The sequence below is a fragment of the Heliconius melpomene genome, chromosome 7 (genome assembly GCF_056956725.1).
Source record: "Heliconius melpomene rosina isolate 202511_hmr_F chromosome 7, ASM5695672v1, whole genome shotgun sequence".
Lineage (NCBI taxonomy): Eukaryota > Metazoa > Arthropoda > Insecta > Lepidoptera > Nymphalidae > Heliconius > Heliconius melpomene.
The window spans coordinates 6,097,594-6,116,183 of NC_140395.1; the positions used below are offsets into that span (position 1 = coordinate 6,097,594).

The 18,590-nt window shown below is 32.1% G+C and overlaps 1 protein-coding gene across 2 annotated transcripts in view; it reads right to left on the reverse strand.

Annotated features, from left to right (window-relative positions):
* Positions 1-1,146: 1,146 nt before the first annotated feature.
* Positions 1,147-18,590, reverse strand: part of SPoCk (secretory pathway calcium atpase) — a 31,467-nt gene continuing 14,023 nt past the window's right edge. For both annotated transcript variants that reach the window (XM_085187589.1, XM_085187588.1), the window contains 17 exons: positions 17,901-18,066; positions 13,223-13,379; positions 12,652-12,910; positions 12,006-12,243; positions 11,593-11,724; positions 11,130-11,296; positions 10,181-10,326; positions 9,720-9,922; positions 9,001-9,180; positions 8,522-8,619; positions 8,206-8,293; positions 7,777-7,906; positions 7,413-7,582; positions 6,954-7,117; positions 6,611-6,744; positions 6,242-6,345; positions 1,147-5,882 (listed from right to left, as the gene is read on the reverse strand). In XM_085187589.1, coding sequence (XP_085043715.1) covers positions 5,746-5,882; positions 6,242-6,345; positions 6,611-6,744; positions 6,954-7,117; positions 7,413-7,582; positions 7,777-7,906; positions 8,206-8,293; positions 8,522-8,619; positions 9,001-9,180; positions 9,720-9,922; positions 10,181-10,326; positions 11,130-11,296; positions 11,593-11,724; positions 12,006-12,243; positions 12,652-12,910; positions 13,223-13,379; positions 17,901-18,066 — 2,673 coding nt within the window. In that variant the 3' untranslated portion in view covers positions 1,147-5,745. The remainder of the gene's footprint in view (positions 5,883-6,241; positions 6,346-6,610; positions 6,745-6,953; positions 7,118-7,412; positions 7,583-7,776; positions 7,907-8,205; positions 8,294-8,521; positions 8,620-9,000; positions 9,181-9,719; positions 9,923-10,180; positions 10,327-11,129; positions 11,297-11,592; positions 11,725-12,005; positions 12,244-12,651; positions 12,911-13,222; positions 13,380-17,900; positions 18,067-18,590) is intronic.

The window sequence follows — 18,590 nt, forward strand, 5'->3', positions numbered from 1 at the left end:
TAGATAGTTTTTCTTTTTCGGCCTTCACGAGATTTTCATCATGTGGGATAGTAACGTCAACAATCACTGCGCGGCGCGCCACTCGGTCTACTAGTACTATATCAGGTCTATTGGCAACAATATACCTGTCAGTAATAATAGACCGATCCCAGTAGAGCAAAGCACAGCTATTTTCAAGAACAGACATGGGATTGTACCTGTAGTAAGGCACCTCCAATTCTACAAGGCCATATTGAAGAGCAAGTTGCTGGTGTATTATCTTGGCTACTTGATTGTGTCTATGCAAATACTCACCATTAGCAAGATGAGAACAACCAGAGACAATATGTCTGAGGGACTCCCCAGGTCGATGACACGCCCAGCAGATGTCGATAGTGTCATCTTTCATAATATGTCTCTGGTAGTTCCGTGTCTTGATAACTTCGTCCATAATTGCACAGACAAAACCTTCAGTTTCTCCGAAAAGATCCCCGAACTGTAACCAAGATAATGATGAAGCAGTATCCACGTCCTGGCCCACTAGGGCTCTATGGAATCTACCATGCAGCTCCTTGCTCTTCCATACAGCCATGCGATCAGAAGTAATAGCGAAGTTTATTGTTATGTTTTATATAATAACAAATTGTTTACTTATAATTCAATTCAAAGAAAAATTATATCACTTTCCAAGTTACTACTAACATTGGTTTAGTATGAGTAAAATATACGATAACCCTGACTTATGACCTTTTGATAAATATATACATAATAATATAATCTTATGTGTACTTAGTATTTTCGGCGGCTTCGCCCGCATGGTTCAATTTAAAGTTTTTTTTTTTAGTTGGTACATTTAATCTAACGCAGCGCTTGTTATTGACAGTCCGGTAAATAAATAATATTTTTTAAATATAAACATTTTTCCGAAAAGATGGTGACACTACAACCATAGCAATTAGAACAATTGCGTGAAACTCAACGCCGCGCTTTGTCCCGACACTAGTACGAAAAAAATGGAAATATTAAATATTTCATTCCCTTGAGGAATCGAACATACAACCTGTTTGAGCCCCTGCGCCATGACTTGAATCTTAATTTATAAATTCTATAAAAAAGCGGAAGAATCCAGAATAATTGACTAGTAAGATATAAAATAAAACACTTTCATAATCTAACAAGTATAATTCCACACAATGTTCCCTATTTACTCTTAGTACAGATATGAAAACACATGTATGAAGATTTAAAAAGAGCGACTTTGTAATGTAATACAATTCATATACCAATGTGATTAAAAAAAACATTTTTTTTAATAAAATTATAATTTACCGATTTCGATTGATTTAAAACAAAAATAAATTTATTTTTATTTTATATAGAATTTATTTTCGTGGTTGTTACGAAAGGTATTACATTAAAAAAACAGCTTTATAAAAGACTACTAGTACCAATAAGTGTAAAATTCACGAACATTTAACTTACTACGTTATAGATATTAAATATCTTGTATAGAGAGTCGAACGCTATATCTAAAGAATAGTACGAAATATATAATATTATGTATATAATATATAAGGATCTACAGAAAAAAATTGTTCACAGAAGTCTGTTTCACCATTGTCTTAAATAAATAGTAAGCCCTTTCTTTTCCAGTTAAATCGATGAGTCGTGGTTTTCCTGAAAGTGAAGTAAACAATACTAGTAAAATCAAATCTGCGCAGCGATCAAGTCTCGTCGACCGTACTGTATATAGAGAAAGAGCGAAACAGATATATTGACTACTACAGGTATTAATGTTTATACTTTAGTTTCAGAAATATTAATAAATTCAAAGACAATGACGAAATAAACTTTAACAATAATATAAATGCAAATTTTAAAATATTATAATCATATTTCATTGAAATATTGTAATAAGCTTACAGTATTTGTTAGCCAAGAATTAATTTAACCAAGATGGCGGACATGGCAAGCGCCATCTTGATTTAACTGTCAGCTATTATTTTTTAATTTGATTTTATTCTAGATCTAGAACTAGTCACCGCAAATGTAATACGCCTATCGAATTATGTAGGTTTTTAATACTCAATGTTACATAGTAGAAATAAGTAAATATTTTATAATACATTTATTTGTAGTAGTAGTGTGGTGTATTCAAGGATATTTTAGACAGATTATTACTAACTTTTAAGAAGTTAAGAATAAAAATTTACTACAATTTATTTGGAGTTAGTACTCAAAATTTACAAAATAATTTAAATCATTTTAAAATCATAAGTAAAAACTGAAATAAAATTAAAATTTATAAAAATTCAAAGTTTTGTAGATCTAGAAAAAGAAGTAGCGCGTATGTTTCATAACACTTGTTGTTTGTTGTTATCGTTAAATTTATTTTTGCATGTGGAGCCCACCTATAAATAATTGAGCAATTAGAAATAATTTACTTTGTTTTTTATTTAATGGCATGTAATAATTGTATCAATTGTTGGTGGGCCTTATAAATAAATAAATAAATAAACACTTATTAAGAATTCAAACAGTTTTCTATTATTTCTAAATAATTACTTAAGAGTGAAGTTGAACTTTATACATACTCCAAAGTTAAAAATATACAATTTATCAGATTTGAACTATTTATTTTGCTGACTGTATTACAGATATATTTTACAGATAATATAAGTTATATAATTTTATTTATTTAAAAGGTATTTTATTTAAAAACCGTGTTGAAGGGAATAAAACTATGTGCCTGGAATATATCTTAACTCTATAATAATTTATTAAAATGTATGGAATATCTTTACAATAATATCTTTTTAGATAAAAATAGTAGAAGATTGTCAAACACTTGCACGTTCTTTATCGTCGCTTATTTTTGTTATATTATATTTCAACTATAGACAGAAAATTAAGAAGTAAATTACTTTGTATTCTTACTGCTTTTATTAACAAAACTATACAAAATCTAGAAATGTCTATAAAGGGGTTTTTCACATGCAAGTCTTTGAAAATAAACAATAAAATTACGTTAAACAAAGATAAATATTTTAATATCAGTATGTATTTATTATTTCACAGCTTTGAAGTGTGTAAATTTAAAATTAATGTGAGAATTTTCTGTTACAATATTGTCATTACTGAAATAGCACAATTTAATTTATTATTTAATATATATTTTGGTTTCAATCGTTGATTTTTGGACCGTAAAATGTTTAAAACCTCACTCATTAATACACAAATACAAACGCATATATTTTACCAAATAAAATAATTTTACAGAAATTTGCTGGTATATTAACCCAAAATTTGAAAAACAAAAAAATTAAATATAATTAAATGAAGGGCAATGCAATGTTTAATACTTTACAAGTGAAGCTCCTTAACTTTATATTAAATTTTCTATATATTTATATTCCAATTAAACTATCCACAAGATATCTATTAGATAAGTTAAAGGAAACTTATCATACAGGAGTTAGGTAATCTAATAAATAGATATGATTTAATCACAATATTTGAAATATATATAATATTTAGTATATAGTATACATTTTTCGATATATAATTATGTATATATAAAGCTTCAAAATCTCACATATATACATAGTATATTTAGTATATATGTAATTGTAACGAGAATATATTAAATTCCTACTATAATAAAACATCTTACAAAGATAAACAGGCCTTTATTTGTCAATTCGATTTTCATAATCGAATATCACATATCACTGAAATTAGATATTCATATTATAAATAAGATATACTCGTTCACAACACTAAGTTTACATTTAAATATACAGATATTCATTGATATATAAATCAATTTAGATTAAAATCAGGCTAAACATTTTTTTTAAATCAAGATCTAAAATCAGCTAAATATAAAAAAATTGTGATTGTGAATGACAATGATACAGCATGTTCATACAAAGCTAAGAAATGACACAAGTGTTTATCTACATTTTTTTTTAAATTTTCATCAAATTTTTAATTGCCAAGAAAATTTCTTAATGATTATTTATGTTTAACGACATTTAGAATGCAATAAGTTGATCTCACAAATACTAAATGCATTATAATTAGTGGTTATAATAGCTACAGCATTACAATTATTAATACCAAAGAAAATTAAGGTTTAGAAAAAAACGCTGCTAACATTATTATTATGAAGAAGCTTTTTTTACAGCAAAAGTATATTTACTTTATTTTATAACTTTATTAATATACATATATTTTTAGTATAATATGGATATGAAAATAAACTGAAGCAAATAAAAGACATGTGGATATATTTAGATTTTTCATGTCAAAAGCTAATTTACCTATCACAGCTTACCATAAATTAACAGATAATTTTTAAGGAATATATTTTTTGTAAACAGTGTTTGCAATAATTTCTCTAAATATTTGCTATAAAAATAAAAAAAAATGTTTAGGAACCAATATTAAACTGGTGATATTCACAAACTGGTATAATGAAATAGAAAATATGTAATAAAAGTACAAAATAAATTATTAAAAAACAAACTAGGTCCTGTTACTTTTTTTTATATATTAAGCAAGTTAAAAAATTTAAGATTATCCTTAGGTTTACGTAAAACACATAAAAAAAATACTGCACCCTCAACCATAACTGGTCAATAACTATATGCAAAATTCCCATAAATATTACAAACAATCATGTACTAAGAATTTAAAAAATATATAAATATTTTTTAAGCAATAACCTTTGCTGCTAAAAATATTTTGAGATGTGACAAACAAACATGGCGGAATATCTTATTAGATATACAATTATAAATAATAGTAATTAACTAATGTTTTTATACAATTCAATACTACTAACATTCAATTGAAAGCACTTTATGATTAAAATAGTGCTTTAATTCAAGGTACTAAATGCATTACTTTCATTCAAAACATACATCATTATCAAGATATATTATTACAAAAATAAATAGAACTGACTACACTATTATTATTTTTAGTTTTTTTTTTAAAAGTTCCATGAAAAAAAAAATTACTTAATTGAACAGAGAAAAACATCTATATCATAACTAGCTTTCAGCCCGTGGTTTTGCCCGTTGTTTTTTCGATTATTTCATAAGATATTCTCTTACAGTAAAAAGAAACCTACAATTTCGAAATATCAATAAACAAGTTATTTTCAAATATCAAAAAATGTCCACACCTTTTTCCCGCATAATTTTAAAGGAGTTTTCACTTATGTTATTTCACTAAAAAGGTTTATACGTTTAATACATCCATATTACAAGTTCAAGCAGGCGAAGCCGCGAGTGGAAAACTAGCATATAAAGAAATAAAACAAATGAATCTACAAATGATATACCTTATCTATCTTACCATCATATATAGAGAAAGGTGTGACGTCACTACAACTATCACTAACACTCATTTTGGATACGCCACTTTGTCTGGAAGTGCTCACTTCATGTACACCGTGTTTAATTTTATCACTCGACACATCCATTTTTTTATCATTTAACGAAATTATGACATCATTAGATTGCAAGTCCAAATTGAGATGTACGCAATTTTGTTCTTTAATTAATAATACTTGGAGTACATTTTCATTTACCACGCTTTGATATAAGCCATATTGTCCCTTTTGTTTTAACTCTTGGGGCACATTTTCTTTTAACACACTATGATGTAAACAATTATGTTCCTTATTTCTATATATTTGGGGTACATTTTCATGGTACTGGCAGAGGCTTACTGGGTTTTCCTCTGGGACTCGTGTCATACAAAATCTAAGGCGTCGTGTGGCTTCGTCGAGAACTTTCCATTGGATCGCTTTTTTAGTGTACGCTCGATTAACTTTTTAATTTCGCTTACTATGAAAACGCTTGACGTAAGACAGACTAAAAATATCAGATCTGGAATGCAAGAAATTATTTAGGTTTAAAAGAACTTACATTTGTTTATTATTTTTTACACATTTAAAAAAAAATAAATGTAGTTTGCAATCTTGGACTTAGAAAGAAATGTATGACTTCTTAATTATTCTAACATTTATTTATTTTTGTATTTAACAAAACGATACCACGTCGCGCGTCGTTAAGTTCTGCCACTTAGCAAGCAATGCCTGCAGATTTCAGCGGAAAGTGGGGAAAGGAAGTGTCTTAATGAGAACGGAGTGTCTTACCACCAGGTATCCAGATTGCCCCTGCCTACCCTGCTTTGTGCAGGATACACTGAGAAACTAAAAAAAATCTATTAAAAAAAATATACCCACCATGTCCAGTTAAAGCTTCAGTTTGGAATACTCTTTGTAATGGCGGAAAATATATGACCAGCATTTGTCCTATAAGACTCAATGTTACCGCTATCAGGAACATTCTGAAATTTATTTAGCAAAGATTTATAAACTACAAAAAAATATATAATAACAATGCGGTTTGTCAAATAGAAATAACTAAAGAGCCTATAACAACTTCATCAATAAATGGACTATACAGTACAAAAAAACAATTCAAACCACAAGGTCCTGAGATTAGAGCAATCAATCAAACAAACTCTTCAACACTTTTATCCTTTTATATTTTATCACTTTTAATGCAAGAGACATACAAAAATAATCAAGAATATACAATATAGCACTTACTTATTAGAAAATAATCCAATTTGAAATATGCTTTTCGTCTGTGACCGACACGACAGCGCGTTGAACATGTCGAACAAGACGAAACATGTGAACGTCATCGTTGTGTCACGGGGTGTTATTTTGTTGTCTGACATCTGTAAAATAATATTTTTATTAGCTAAGTCGGATTAGTTAAGCTACTTTCAGTCTGGTTAGGTGTACATAGATGGGTGACCATAAAACGATTAGTATTTTTTATATTAAAACACAAATAACATATACCAACATAAATCTCTTTACTGTTAAACTAATAATTCTAACATCAAATCAAAAAAATCTTTTTAGCTATTTTTTTGCGTTTTACCTCTCTATTAAACACCCAAAGTGTACCCGCAATGATGATAGCAGCGGATAGCAAAACTGAGAATAGGAGAGATCTTGATATAATTCTCCGTGACGTATCACGTGGCTTACGACGTAGCACTTCGTGATCCACTGGTTCAACTCCTAGAGACTGGGCCGGTGGACCTGTAATATATTTTTATTATTCATATTATTTATATCTATATTTATTTTGTTATTATTTGTAATTAAATATAACCTGAGCTAAGTTCAGAGTAGGCAGAGGGGACAGGCATTGCGTGTTGAGTGAATCTGATTAAACTTACTAAATGAAGTACATAGATAAAAGGGTAAATAAAAAGTGTAAGTTCCTAGATTGTAGGGGAGTTAAGACGGTAAAAACGTACCACCTGTTTAAGATTAAAGAAATTGAATTTATTACATAAAAATCTAATTTTAAGTCAAAAAATATCAAACTCACCGTCCATTATGATATTGATCCACAATATTTGCATTGCGTTTAAAGGGTTAGGTACGCCGAGTAACGTTGCCAACGCTACTAACGACAAAGCAGCAATCGACGTGGATAATTGAAAACGAACGAAATTCCTTATGTTGTAGAATATACATTTGCCTTCTTCTATTGCTGAACTGAAATAATACATTTAAAAGTTTAATAATAATTAGTAATTAAAAAAATATATAAAAACAAACAAATTGAAGAATGGTGAAGTGTTCTAATGGGAACGGGGTGTCGTAACATTAGCTTCCCTGCTATATGCGGGATACGGCGTGAAGTAGAATATATAGCAAAATATAAAGCAGAACAGAACCACTTTACTCACATAATAGTAGCAAAATCATCATCAACAAGAATCATATCGGCCGCCTCTTTACACACGTCTGTGCCGTTTCTTCCCATGGCTATACCAATATCTGCTCTTTTTAATGCCACACCATCGTTTACACCATCACCTTGGAGAAAAAAAATTACTTAGACACTGTTGTGAGGGTTGTCGGTTCAAATTTTAATTAAGGGAAATTTTTAGATGTAGAAGTTTTCTGTAGTTTTACTAGAAAAAATGCGACGTTACTTTCATTATTCAAAGCTTAATAGCTTTTGTATAATAAAATAATAATTAAATGAATAGTTAAAGTTGGTGGCTTTCAAAAAATAACCAATTTTTTTTATATTTTAAATTATATTTTTAAACATAAATAAATATTTTCTGATATTTATGATACAAATAAAAAAAACTTATAGAATATGCTACCTGTCATTCCAACAATATTGCCGAGCCTTTGTAGGGACTTTACTATCGTCAATTTATGTTTTGGCGTCACTCTGTAGAATACTGTTACCTAAAATTGGAATTAGAAATTATTTATATTTAAAAGATAAGAAGAAGCATAAAACACTTCACTATGAAAGAACTTTTGATATTTAATTTATTTAGTTTAGAATATATCGGTGATAGCAAATTCCTATGTTAAAAATTATTACATCGAAATTCAGCATAATAAAACAAATACCATACATATTTATATGTAATTTTTATTAAAACAAAGAAGTATAAAACATTTACTTACTGTATCAATAATGGCGTCGAGGTCATCATCCGACATTGAATCCAATTGTTCACCAGAAAGTGTTTGCGAGTGTAATATATCCAAACCGACCATTTGTGCTGTAACATAAATTTAATTTGACTTGTTACAAAGTCTGTGTTAATGAGATAGCTTGAATAATAACGATTTGATGCATCTATTACAAAAAAAATATATATTTATGAACGTGTAATATGTATACACAATTACACACGTATTTAACACGTGTATGCCCGTAGGATTCCCCCGCTCATACCGCACCACTACCCCGCGAACCGGTATTTACAATACTAATGTAAAGTAGAGCGCGATTTTAATAATTTTTACTGCGCCCATTTTTATATGATATACAATGACTCGGGATATCGAATATTAGAAACACGATTGTACATGCTTAAGTTTCACTGATGACTTCTCAATCTTCATAAAATATTTGTCCGACCATGTGTGTGAGTACGTACCGACAGCGAGCGCGGTGGGCTTGGCGTCACCCGTAAGCATCTTGACGGCGACGGTGGCGCGCCGGAGGGCCGCGATGGCGTCGCGGGCACTCTGGCGCGGCGGGTCGCACACGCCGCACACGCCCGTGAACGTCAGCGCCTCCAGCGACGAGCCTCGGCACAGCGCTATTATACGAAGACCTGTGGTACGACAAAGTATTTAAAGTACTTATGAGGCCGTCGTGGCGCAATGGCCAGGTTCAATTCCCATTCGTGAGAATAAAACATTTTATATATTCATGTCTTCGCACTGGTAACGAGACAAAGCACGGAGTTGAATTCCGCCGCTCAACGCTATGTTTCCTCTTCGACTTTTTGAAAATTAAGAAAAAAATAATACAAATTCTAAGCTAATGGAGTATAGCCTAAAGCTTTTTTACAGTCTATATTGGAAACAATTTTAAATCTCTACTAAATAAACAAATAAATACAAGAAACGGCTGCCGCAGTCCAATAATCATGCATCACACATCTTTTGACCGCGATAATCATGTGGTCAATCTCTAATCAGGGAAGTAGTGATCTTTATATAATTTTCATTTTATTACTTTAGTAATAAAAAAAGAACGGCGTTGGGTTGCGCCAATATGAACAAATGAAGACAAAGTGTTTCAGTATTAGGATCACACAGCATACTCTGCTATATGCGGATTACAGATTATTAATAATAATAAACTTACCCATTCTAGCAATATTATAAGCTTCATTCAAAAAATCAGTTTGTTTCTCCTTAGTCATGGGCGCGTAGTTACCAGAACTATCTATGTAATTGGTACAGAGTGGTAAAACTTTTTCAATGGCACCCTTTACAAACACTTCCTCTTTGAGCTTCCCGTCGTTAAATTTCGGTGCACATTTGACTACCATCATCTTAGTTTCGGAGCTGCAAAAAGATTTTTTAAAGGATTTTTTTAAATATTTAATTGGATATAAGAAGAGTTACAGATTTGAACAATATTAATTATCTTCCGTATTTCCGTACGGCATCAAGAAGATGATCCAGAATGAAAAGAAACAAATAAATAAGCAAGTTTCTTATTTACAAAATTTAATAAATACGTTATTAAAAATATGATATAACAATTTCCCCTTTCCGCTTTACTACTTTTATATAAAAAAAATAACCATAATTAAAACCAACCTAAAAGGTATTTCATTCAACCTCGTATACTGATCTCTGAAGTCATGCATATTGTTTTTCAAGGCGCAAGCTAGCAAAGCTCCTTCAGTTGGCTGACCGTATAACGTGTCGTCACGTATTATCGCATTGTTACATAAAATTCCCACCTGTGGAGATAAATGTGTAATTAATAATAGTATTTGATTTCTAATTATAGAATGTATTGTCTAGATAATCCTTGTTATATCTCTCAATTGGTATGTTATAATTGAATTTCTTTTAATCTATATATATAAAAGGACTTGTCCTCACTGACTGAGGTAAGACGCACGCACAGCCGTAACCGCTAAAGGTAGAAACGTGAAATTTGGACAGATGTTTACTTTCGTAATCTGGACATCCACTAAGAAGGGATTTTGAGAAATTCTAACCCTAAAGGGGTGAAATAGGGGTTAAAAGTTTGTATGGAAAAAAAATTAAATCGTCACCGATTTTTATAAAATTGTAAATTCAGACTTTTAAAAATATTTCATTGAACACGTGTTTCACGGTTTTTTTAAAATGTGGGGTACATTATATAAGGGTGCAAATAAGGGGTTGAAAGTTTGTATGGAAAAATCTTTAAATGGCCATCGATTTTTATAAAATTTGAAACTTAGACCCTTAAAAGTATTTAATTGAACACATGTTTCATGGTTTTCTAGAATTATCCCCCTAAGGATACAAATAAGGGGTAGAAAGTTTGTATGGAAAAATCTTTAAATCGCCACCGATTTTTATAAAATTTGAAATTGAGACTTAAAAGTATTTCATTTAACACGTGTTTCATGGTTTATTAGAATTCACCCCTAAATAAGCTAGCGAAGCTGCGCGTGTCCGCTAGTAGAATATAATTCTTGTAAGATATTATTTTCTTTTTTGAAAATCCTAAGCCTAAGGGGATTTTATTTTAAAATGCTATAAAACTTACCTCCAACATACTATTAACACCCATCCTAGCCACATCTAAATCCCTCCCCTTATACGCGCGTAAGTGCACATCCCCCCTTGCGCTGTACCCGGCACCTGTCACTTCGGCGATATGGCCACCAGATGTTGATAGAGTTGTTACTGTCATTTCGTTTTTTGTTAATGTACCTGAAAGTTTTAATTAATGTGGGTCAAAGTTGAGAACGGAGTGTTTTGACACTAGGGTTATTTACATTACAAAGCAATTCGCGGTCAACTAAGAAAATCGAGTGAATGATTATTCTATTCTCGATTTTTCGCCCAAATTCTTCATACTGGTAATATCGGGCAATTGAAAACTTTAATACTTTTTAATTAATTACAAATAAATATAAATATTTAACTGACTAATAATTAAAAATTTCAACTTCCCCATACTTGTTTTAATTCCAAAACATCATAAATTCATATCCTATAACACTTACCAGTCTTATCGCTGCATATAACATTAACACAGCCTAAAGTTTCAACGGTGGGTAGTTTCTTTACAATGGCGTTACGTTTGGCCATTCTCATCACACCGAGTGCTAATGTCACTGTCACCACTATCGGTAGGCCTGGGAAAGGACATAAAAAGAAAATTGTAAAACTTTATATTATATACATACGTATAGTACGGTTGGCGAATTTTGGACGCACTAAAGTAAGGCTTTCTGAACTTTTGTGTATTGTTCAGTCGGGCGGCAATGACTATATTTGTAGTATTTTAAAAAAGACAGAACCGAACTCCCAGTCGGAGGAATGATTTATTTTAATGCCTCGCTATTGTAACAAGATAAATAGCGGCAAACCGCGTCCCAAAATGCAATATATCGAAAACTTTTTAAAAAATACCTACCCTCAGGAATCGCAGCAACAGCCAAACTGACTCCAATTGTAAACATCTCTTGGATAGCCTTGCCTTGCAACCATCCAGCGATCATTATAAAGCCGATAATACAGAAGGAATACATGGATAAATGGGTTCCCAATGTATCCATGGACTTTTGCAGTGGCGTCTTGGGTGATTCCTCCGCTTGCATCATACGGAACATGTCACCGAATTCAGAGCGTTCCCCTGTACTTACTACGATACCCTAAAAAGTGTAAATACTTGTATTGTATGCTATTGGTTGAAGAAAAGGCTTAATAATAAATAGCGTTGTTTTCTTTTAAAATTTGTTGTACATTTTTTATTACTGTTAATTAGTAAATTCTTTTTTGTCTGTGCCGAGATAGAGCAATCCATTTATTTCCATCCATTTATTTATTTAATTACATTTTATATTAATTGTCTTTTGTTATTTAGAATATTCTGGTGAATTTACGCGAATTTAAGGCCTAACTGAATGTCCATTTAAATAATATTATTACAAAAAATACTAAGTTTCACAAAAAATCTCAATTGAAAATAACTTTGCATTGTATTATAAAAAATAGCATGGACAAAACGGTAAAGACCAATGGCCTGTAGAGGTTTATGAGAATTTAAAAAAAAAACGCACCTTAGCATTACCACATCTTACTAAAGTGCCCATAAACGCTATATTATCCTTATTAACCCTTCCAGCAGAGGCTTTATTGGGTAAAACGCTTTTTATGGCCGGTTCCGTTTCACCGGTAAAAGACGACTCGTCGATGGATAAATCCGTAGACTCGTATAGACGTAAATCGGCTGGCACTCTATCACCGACGTTAAGGTGAATTATGTCTCCTGGAACGAGATTCCGTGCGAGGAAATGTTCTACACTTCCTTCTCGGAGGCTGGAAAAGAAATTGTCTTTTTATTATTAAATGGGTTATTTCTAAGTTTTTAAACATAGAAAATGATTTTTTTCTTCTTTTAAATATTAATTTCTAATGATACATTACTGCACGTCTATACTGCCTATAGCGGGGAAGGAAGAGAGAAACTAGTGTCAAGACACTCCGTACTCTAAGCCCGAAATGAAGAGATTGTGAATTGAGTGGCGGAACTTTGTGTTACTAGATCGAAAAGATGAAAATTATTCGTTCTCCGAATTCATAGGGATATAATTCTATAGTTTTCTACACAACAAAATCCTTATTTCTTACCAATTGCACGTCGGCGGTACTAGTTTATTGAGCTCTTCCAGGGACTTCTCAGATCGATACTCCTGAACGAAGGCGACGGTCACCACGATCATTATAGCCACTGCAATGGATATGGCGTCGTCGAACTGTCTCATGCATACGCTGACCACTGCGGAACCTGTTGATAACAAATTTTATTTTCGTTATTACGTATCCTACAATAAAAATTATATATGCAGGGTAGGCAGAGGCAACCTAGACACCCTTCTATTACCTTATTATTACCCTCTCCCCAAATTTGGAGCAATTGTGGGTGTGAGTAAGAGTGGGCAATTTTTATTGGCTACAGAAGGAGACTGGGTATTTTAATAGTTTAGAGAAATTATTATAATATAAAAATGATTTATTCGCTCTGGTAAAACGTTGAGTTGCAACTTAATACGTTAACAGTTGCGGAAAGCCCCATATTAATAAATTTACAAGGATGCACACTTACAGCTTTTCTAGAAACTAATGCAAATTAGATTTCTTACAACTGTCAAAACATCGCTCTTAGCGTGACCGGTGTGATCAGTGTCATGATTTGTGTGTCCTCTATCGTGTGTCCTGTGTTATATGGCGAGTATCGAGTGCCTAGAGTGTGCCAGAGTAATGTCTAGTGTCGAGTCGAGTGTCTAAGTGAGAGAGGCGGCCACGTTTATTTTTTTATTAGAACGAAAAAATGAAAACAGTACATTCTCCATCATGGGAATCGTACCCACAAGTTGCATTTACACGACAGACCGGAACCTTTACAATCTAGAAATTGAACAAAAGAATAAATAATATCTAAAATTGATAATTATACATAATTAACTTACTTTTTAAATTCTGACAAAGAAATTAAAACTTCAGCCTGAGAACGTCATAAACTCACTGTTTTATACTAAAGTTCGAACGAAAAAGTAATTAAATTCATTTTTAATGGCAGGATTTGCTTATAATTTATCAATAATGGTAACATTTTATGTAAGTACTTCATTTTATGTTTAAAAGTAGAAAGTTTATAGCTTGCCTTTTAACGATCATTACTGTAACCGTGGGAAGAATTAATTGCAAGAGTTACATATACATGTATTTGTTTTTTTAGCTTAATTCTATAATATATCGCAGAATGATAGAGACACTCTGTTATACTCTTTCTGTCGGAATTCGAGATACGAGAACTTCATCAAAGTAAATACTCTGCTTGCACAATGTAATACAAATGTTTTTACTTCACGCTGTAGCTATATGTTGCAGGATACAATGAACAGGGTAGGCAGAAGAAACCTAATGTCAAAACACTCCGTTCCCCCCTTTACCGTGCTTTTGAGGCAGTGGTGACGCAGTGGCACAACGTATGACTGTAAACACGACGGTTTTGGATTCGATTACCATTTGAGACAATAAAATATTTTCATTTCCTCGCTTTGGTACCGTTCCGCACGCAAAGTAAGTGGATAACGTACTATAATACATAACTTAAACAATAAAAAGTTTATCAAAATTTGTTACGGAAATAAAAGAAAAACACGTTTAACTAAAATAGCCTAACTATTATATTATAATTTTATATATTTCATATAAATTCCATATTTTCTGTGCAAATAGCAGTTTAATTGGCGTATATTATAGCTGAGAGAAGTCACGGATTGTTAAACGCTGTAATACGTGAATTAAGGTCACATTGTACAAAAATATTGAAACGTGCCTAACTAAATTACAGCCTATTGTGCGATTGGGTCGTAGGTTCGATTATCGGTCACTTACACCTAGATCCAATTATCTATTAAGGTAATTTTTGTCACTCGGGGATGAAATATTTAAAATTTTCATTTTCTTCGCTCTGGTGCCGCGACAAAGCGCGGCGTTGACATCCGTCACTCAATACGCAATGCCTCCAGGCAGAGAGAGAGAAAGAGCGGAGTGGTAACACTCCCTTTGCCTACTTTTGTGTAGAATAGAGTGTGAAAATAAAAAAAAACAAACAACATGGATGATCGTTACAGATAATAAAAAAAACAATTACAAGTTCAATGAATCAATTAAAAAGGAATTCGCGTTATCAATTTAAAAAAAAATAACGAACTTAGTAAAAGGAATTTTAATAAAAACAATTAATATATTAATTATTATGCAATAAATACTAAAATTTGCACGCGAGGGTTGCACGGCGTATAAGGTATCAATTCACTTTCCATTCGGGCCATTTAAAGAAATTCACCTTTCGAAAAATGTTTGTATTATCATTACTGATAATGTGAAGGTACCTACAGATATATGCAGTAATTACAAAAACTTACAATTTAACATCGAGTGTTAAGCTAATTATTTCACAGCCTGTTTTTAGATAACAATTATTTATTTTCAGTAAAAGTTATATAGAAGTCGGTCGTGGCATAAGCGTACGAATAAGCTTTAATTTAATATTCATTTAATATTTTCATCTCTTCGCTCTGGTAAAAAGGCATAACGCGGCGTTATAATCCGCCACTCAACACACAATGTCTCTACAATCCGATAGAAAAGGAGAACGGTGGTGTCTTACTAGGTTCCCTTTGCCTACGTTGCTATATGCAGGAAATTACTTTTTTTATTTAGTTTGAAAGGTTTGTACCCGCAACCACCTTACTAGATAGACAATCAAAACTCACTCTACGAATATCATAGTTATTATGTTAAAACAAAGTAAAATATACAGTTAAAAGCTATAATAAAAAACCTTTTACGTAGTATTAAAAATGACTTTTAAATTGTAGAGGCGCACCGTGAAGTATAGTAAACAATCACAATTACAGCGATAGAACACGTCAATGTCATACAATATGTATGTACCCCATTGAAAATAAATTGTAATATATTTAAAGAACTAAAGCTGGAAAGAGAATTTTTAGATATAATTTCATTTGTTAAAGTTATAAATAATATTCGTTAATGGTGACATTGGGACGCGATGGTAAGGGGTTCAATCCGCACTCAGAGTTGTTATGTTAAGAATGTTTTTCATTTCTCCGCTTCGGTAGACAAAACGCGGCCTTGAATTCCGATATTCAACACATAGTGTCTCAAATTCGAATCCAAAGTGGAGAAGGGAGTGTCTTGACAATAGGTTTCCTCTGACCACCCTGCTATGTGAAGATTAAGTAAAGGAAGCTAAAACAAAAATAATAATGTTTATTAAGTCTACTCTGATAGTGGTTGCGGGTTCAATACCTCCTTGTTTCGTTGTAACATTTTTAATGTACGGATTTCCTCATCGAAAAAAAAAAATCGATTTTATATAATTCAAGCAACAAATGTAAGCGTGTCCTTGATATTAAATCAATAGGAACTAATTTTGAATGTATCAGTCATTTGAATAATTTTCATTATTGATTCTGATAGGAATCGCCATATTGAAAAAAGCATCGTTCGTCGTTGCATCGTTCTCTGGCCTTGTAAAACAAATGCGTTGTTAAACGCCATCTTTATTTTACAATAAATACAAAAGTAGTTCCATAATATTTAACAGCAATTAATTACAATTTAACTCTACACGCAATGCCTCGATAAAATCGGCGGAAAGTGGGGAAAATAGTGTCTGAACACTAGGTTCCCTCTGCCTAACCTGCTGTTTACGGGATACAGCGTGAAGCTGATTAAAATTAGAATTTAAAACCATGTGAAGCGAAAAGCTATTTATTGCCTTTAATAATACTCCTAGATCTAGAATGTTTACATAGCTATCCGTATGTTGTAGGTACACAGCACTCACTGTACCGTATCGAGTCGTAAAAAATTTAAACAGGTTCCAGCTATCTAGATACAAGAAATGTGTGACAAAAAATATTCGCATTAGATAATAATATGGCAGTTTTGCTCAAGTTTCCCAAGCTATCACCACTATGGCACAGTGGAAAGTTGATTGATTGTAAACACGGCGACGACGGGCGGCGTTTAATTCCACCACACAACACGCAATATCTCGAATTCGATGAAAAGCAGGGGAAGGATGAAGCCATTTTTTTTCTACTTAACTTCTATTAGAAAAAGACATCACGTTATTGACTGATAAGCTTATTTAATCGATATCTTTAATGATTTCGTTTACGCAATTTATACGTCAACACAGACGTCTGCCGATTAATAAGTAAACGAAAAGTTTACTCAATCGACGGCGTTGTTTGGACGGATGCAAGACGCTCGAGTTCAAATCCCGCTTCATTAATATTTTTCTTTGCTAAGTATGGAATTATATTTTAAAAATGTTAACAAAAAATAAAACCAAACAGATCAACCAAAGCTGGATTAGATTAAAATCTTATACCAAAAAATTAAAAGGCTCTAAGAATAGCTATTCAACGCTATTTGTACGGTACGCGTCTAAAAAGAATCAGGATAGTACGAGTTCAAATCGTCGTAAGTCTCAATTGCATTGTATTATTTTGTTCATCTTAAATATTTTTTAAGTCAGTTTGTAAGAGCTATATACAATTTAATCATACAGCTCTGTAAGAGTATTTAAGCTTTAAAGTTGAAGAACGGGGTGCGTCTTAAGCTTAACATTAGGTTCCCTCTGCCGCCCTGCCGTGTGTGGAATGCAACAAGATGCTAATAAAAAAAGGAGTTTATTATATAAAATAATCATGTATACAATGTTGCCACTTAGTTTTCTATAAAATAAACATAAATTACTTACCGAGTAACAACAAAATGAGCGGGTTCTGGAACTGCTCTATATACTTCTTCCATAATGGATCCTCTTCCTTGACCTGAAACTCGTTGGGACCCACGAAGTTCATACGATCGTTCGCTTCCCTCCATGTCAGCCCGCGCCGAACGTCCACCTGTAGACGTTCAGCCACCTGTGAAAAATGAATATTTATAATTATAAAACTGGGAATGTGTGGGGCCAGTCGTGGCCCAGGGGCATAAAGTGTGTTATTGTAATCGAGGCAGATCGTGGCTGAGGGCAGCGTTAAGTTCCGCCACTTAAAGCACAATTCGAAGGAAAATGAGGAACGGAGTTTCTTAGTACTAGGTTTCTCTCCTCTTCTCTCTCTCCTTCTGTCTACCCTGCTGTGCGCGACTGATAAAAAAACTATGAATGTAAATTATGCTATTTTCTTAATAAAAGTAATTTTAACCTTTCACACATGAAAGAGCTATAGGTTTAAATCAGCCAGAACATGTAATAATGCATCTTATTACACACATTTTAAATCTGATAATAACATCCCTAAACTGACAAGTCTTTAAAAATTCGAACGGAACGTCTATATAAAGAACAAACACATACTGTACTACGGATGCAGATGACGCAAAAGCTGTAAATCTGGTTCCATTTATCTTGGGGAATTTCGATCCACATAGGGTAAAATACAACACT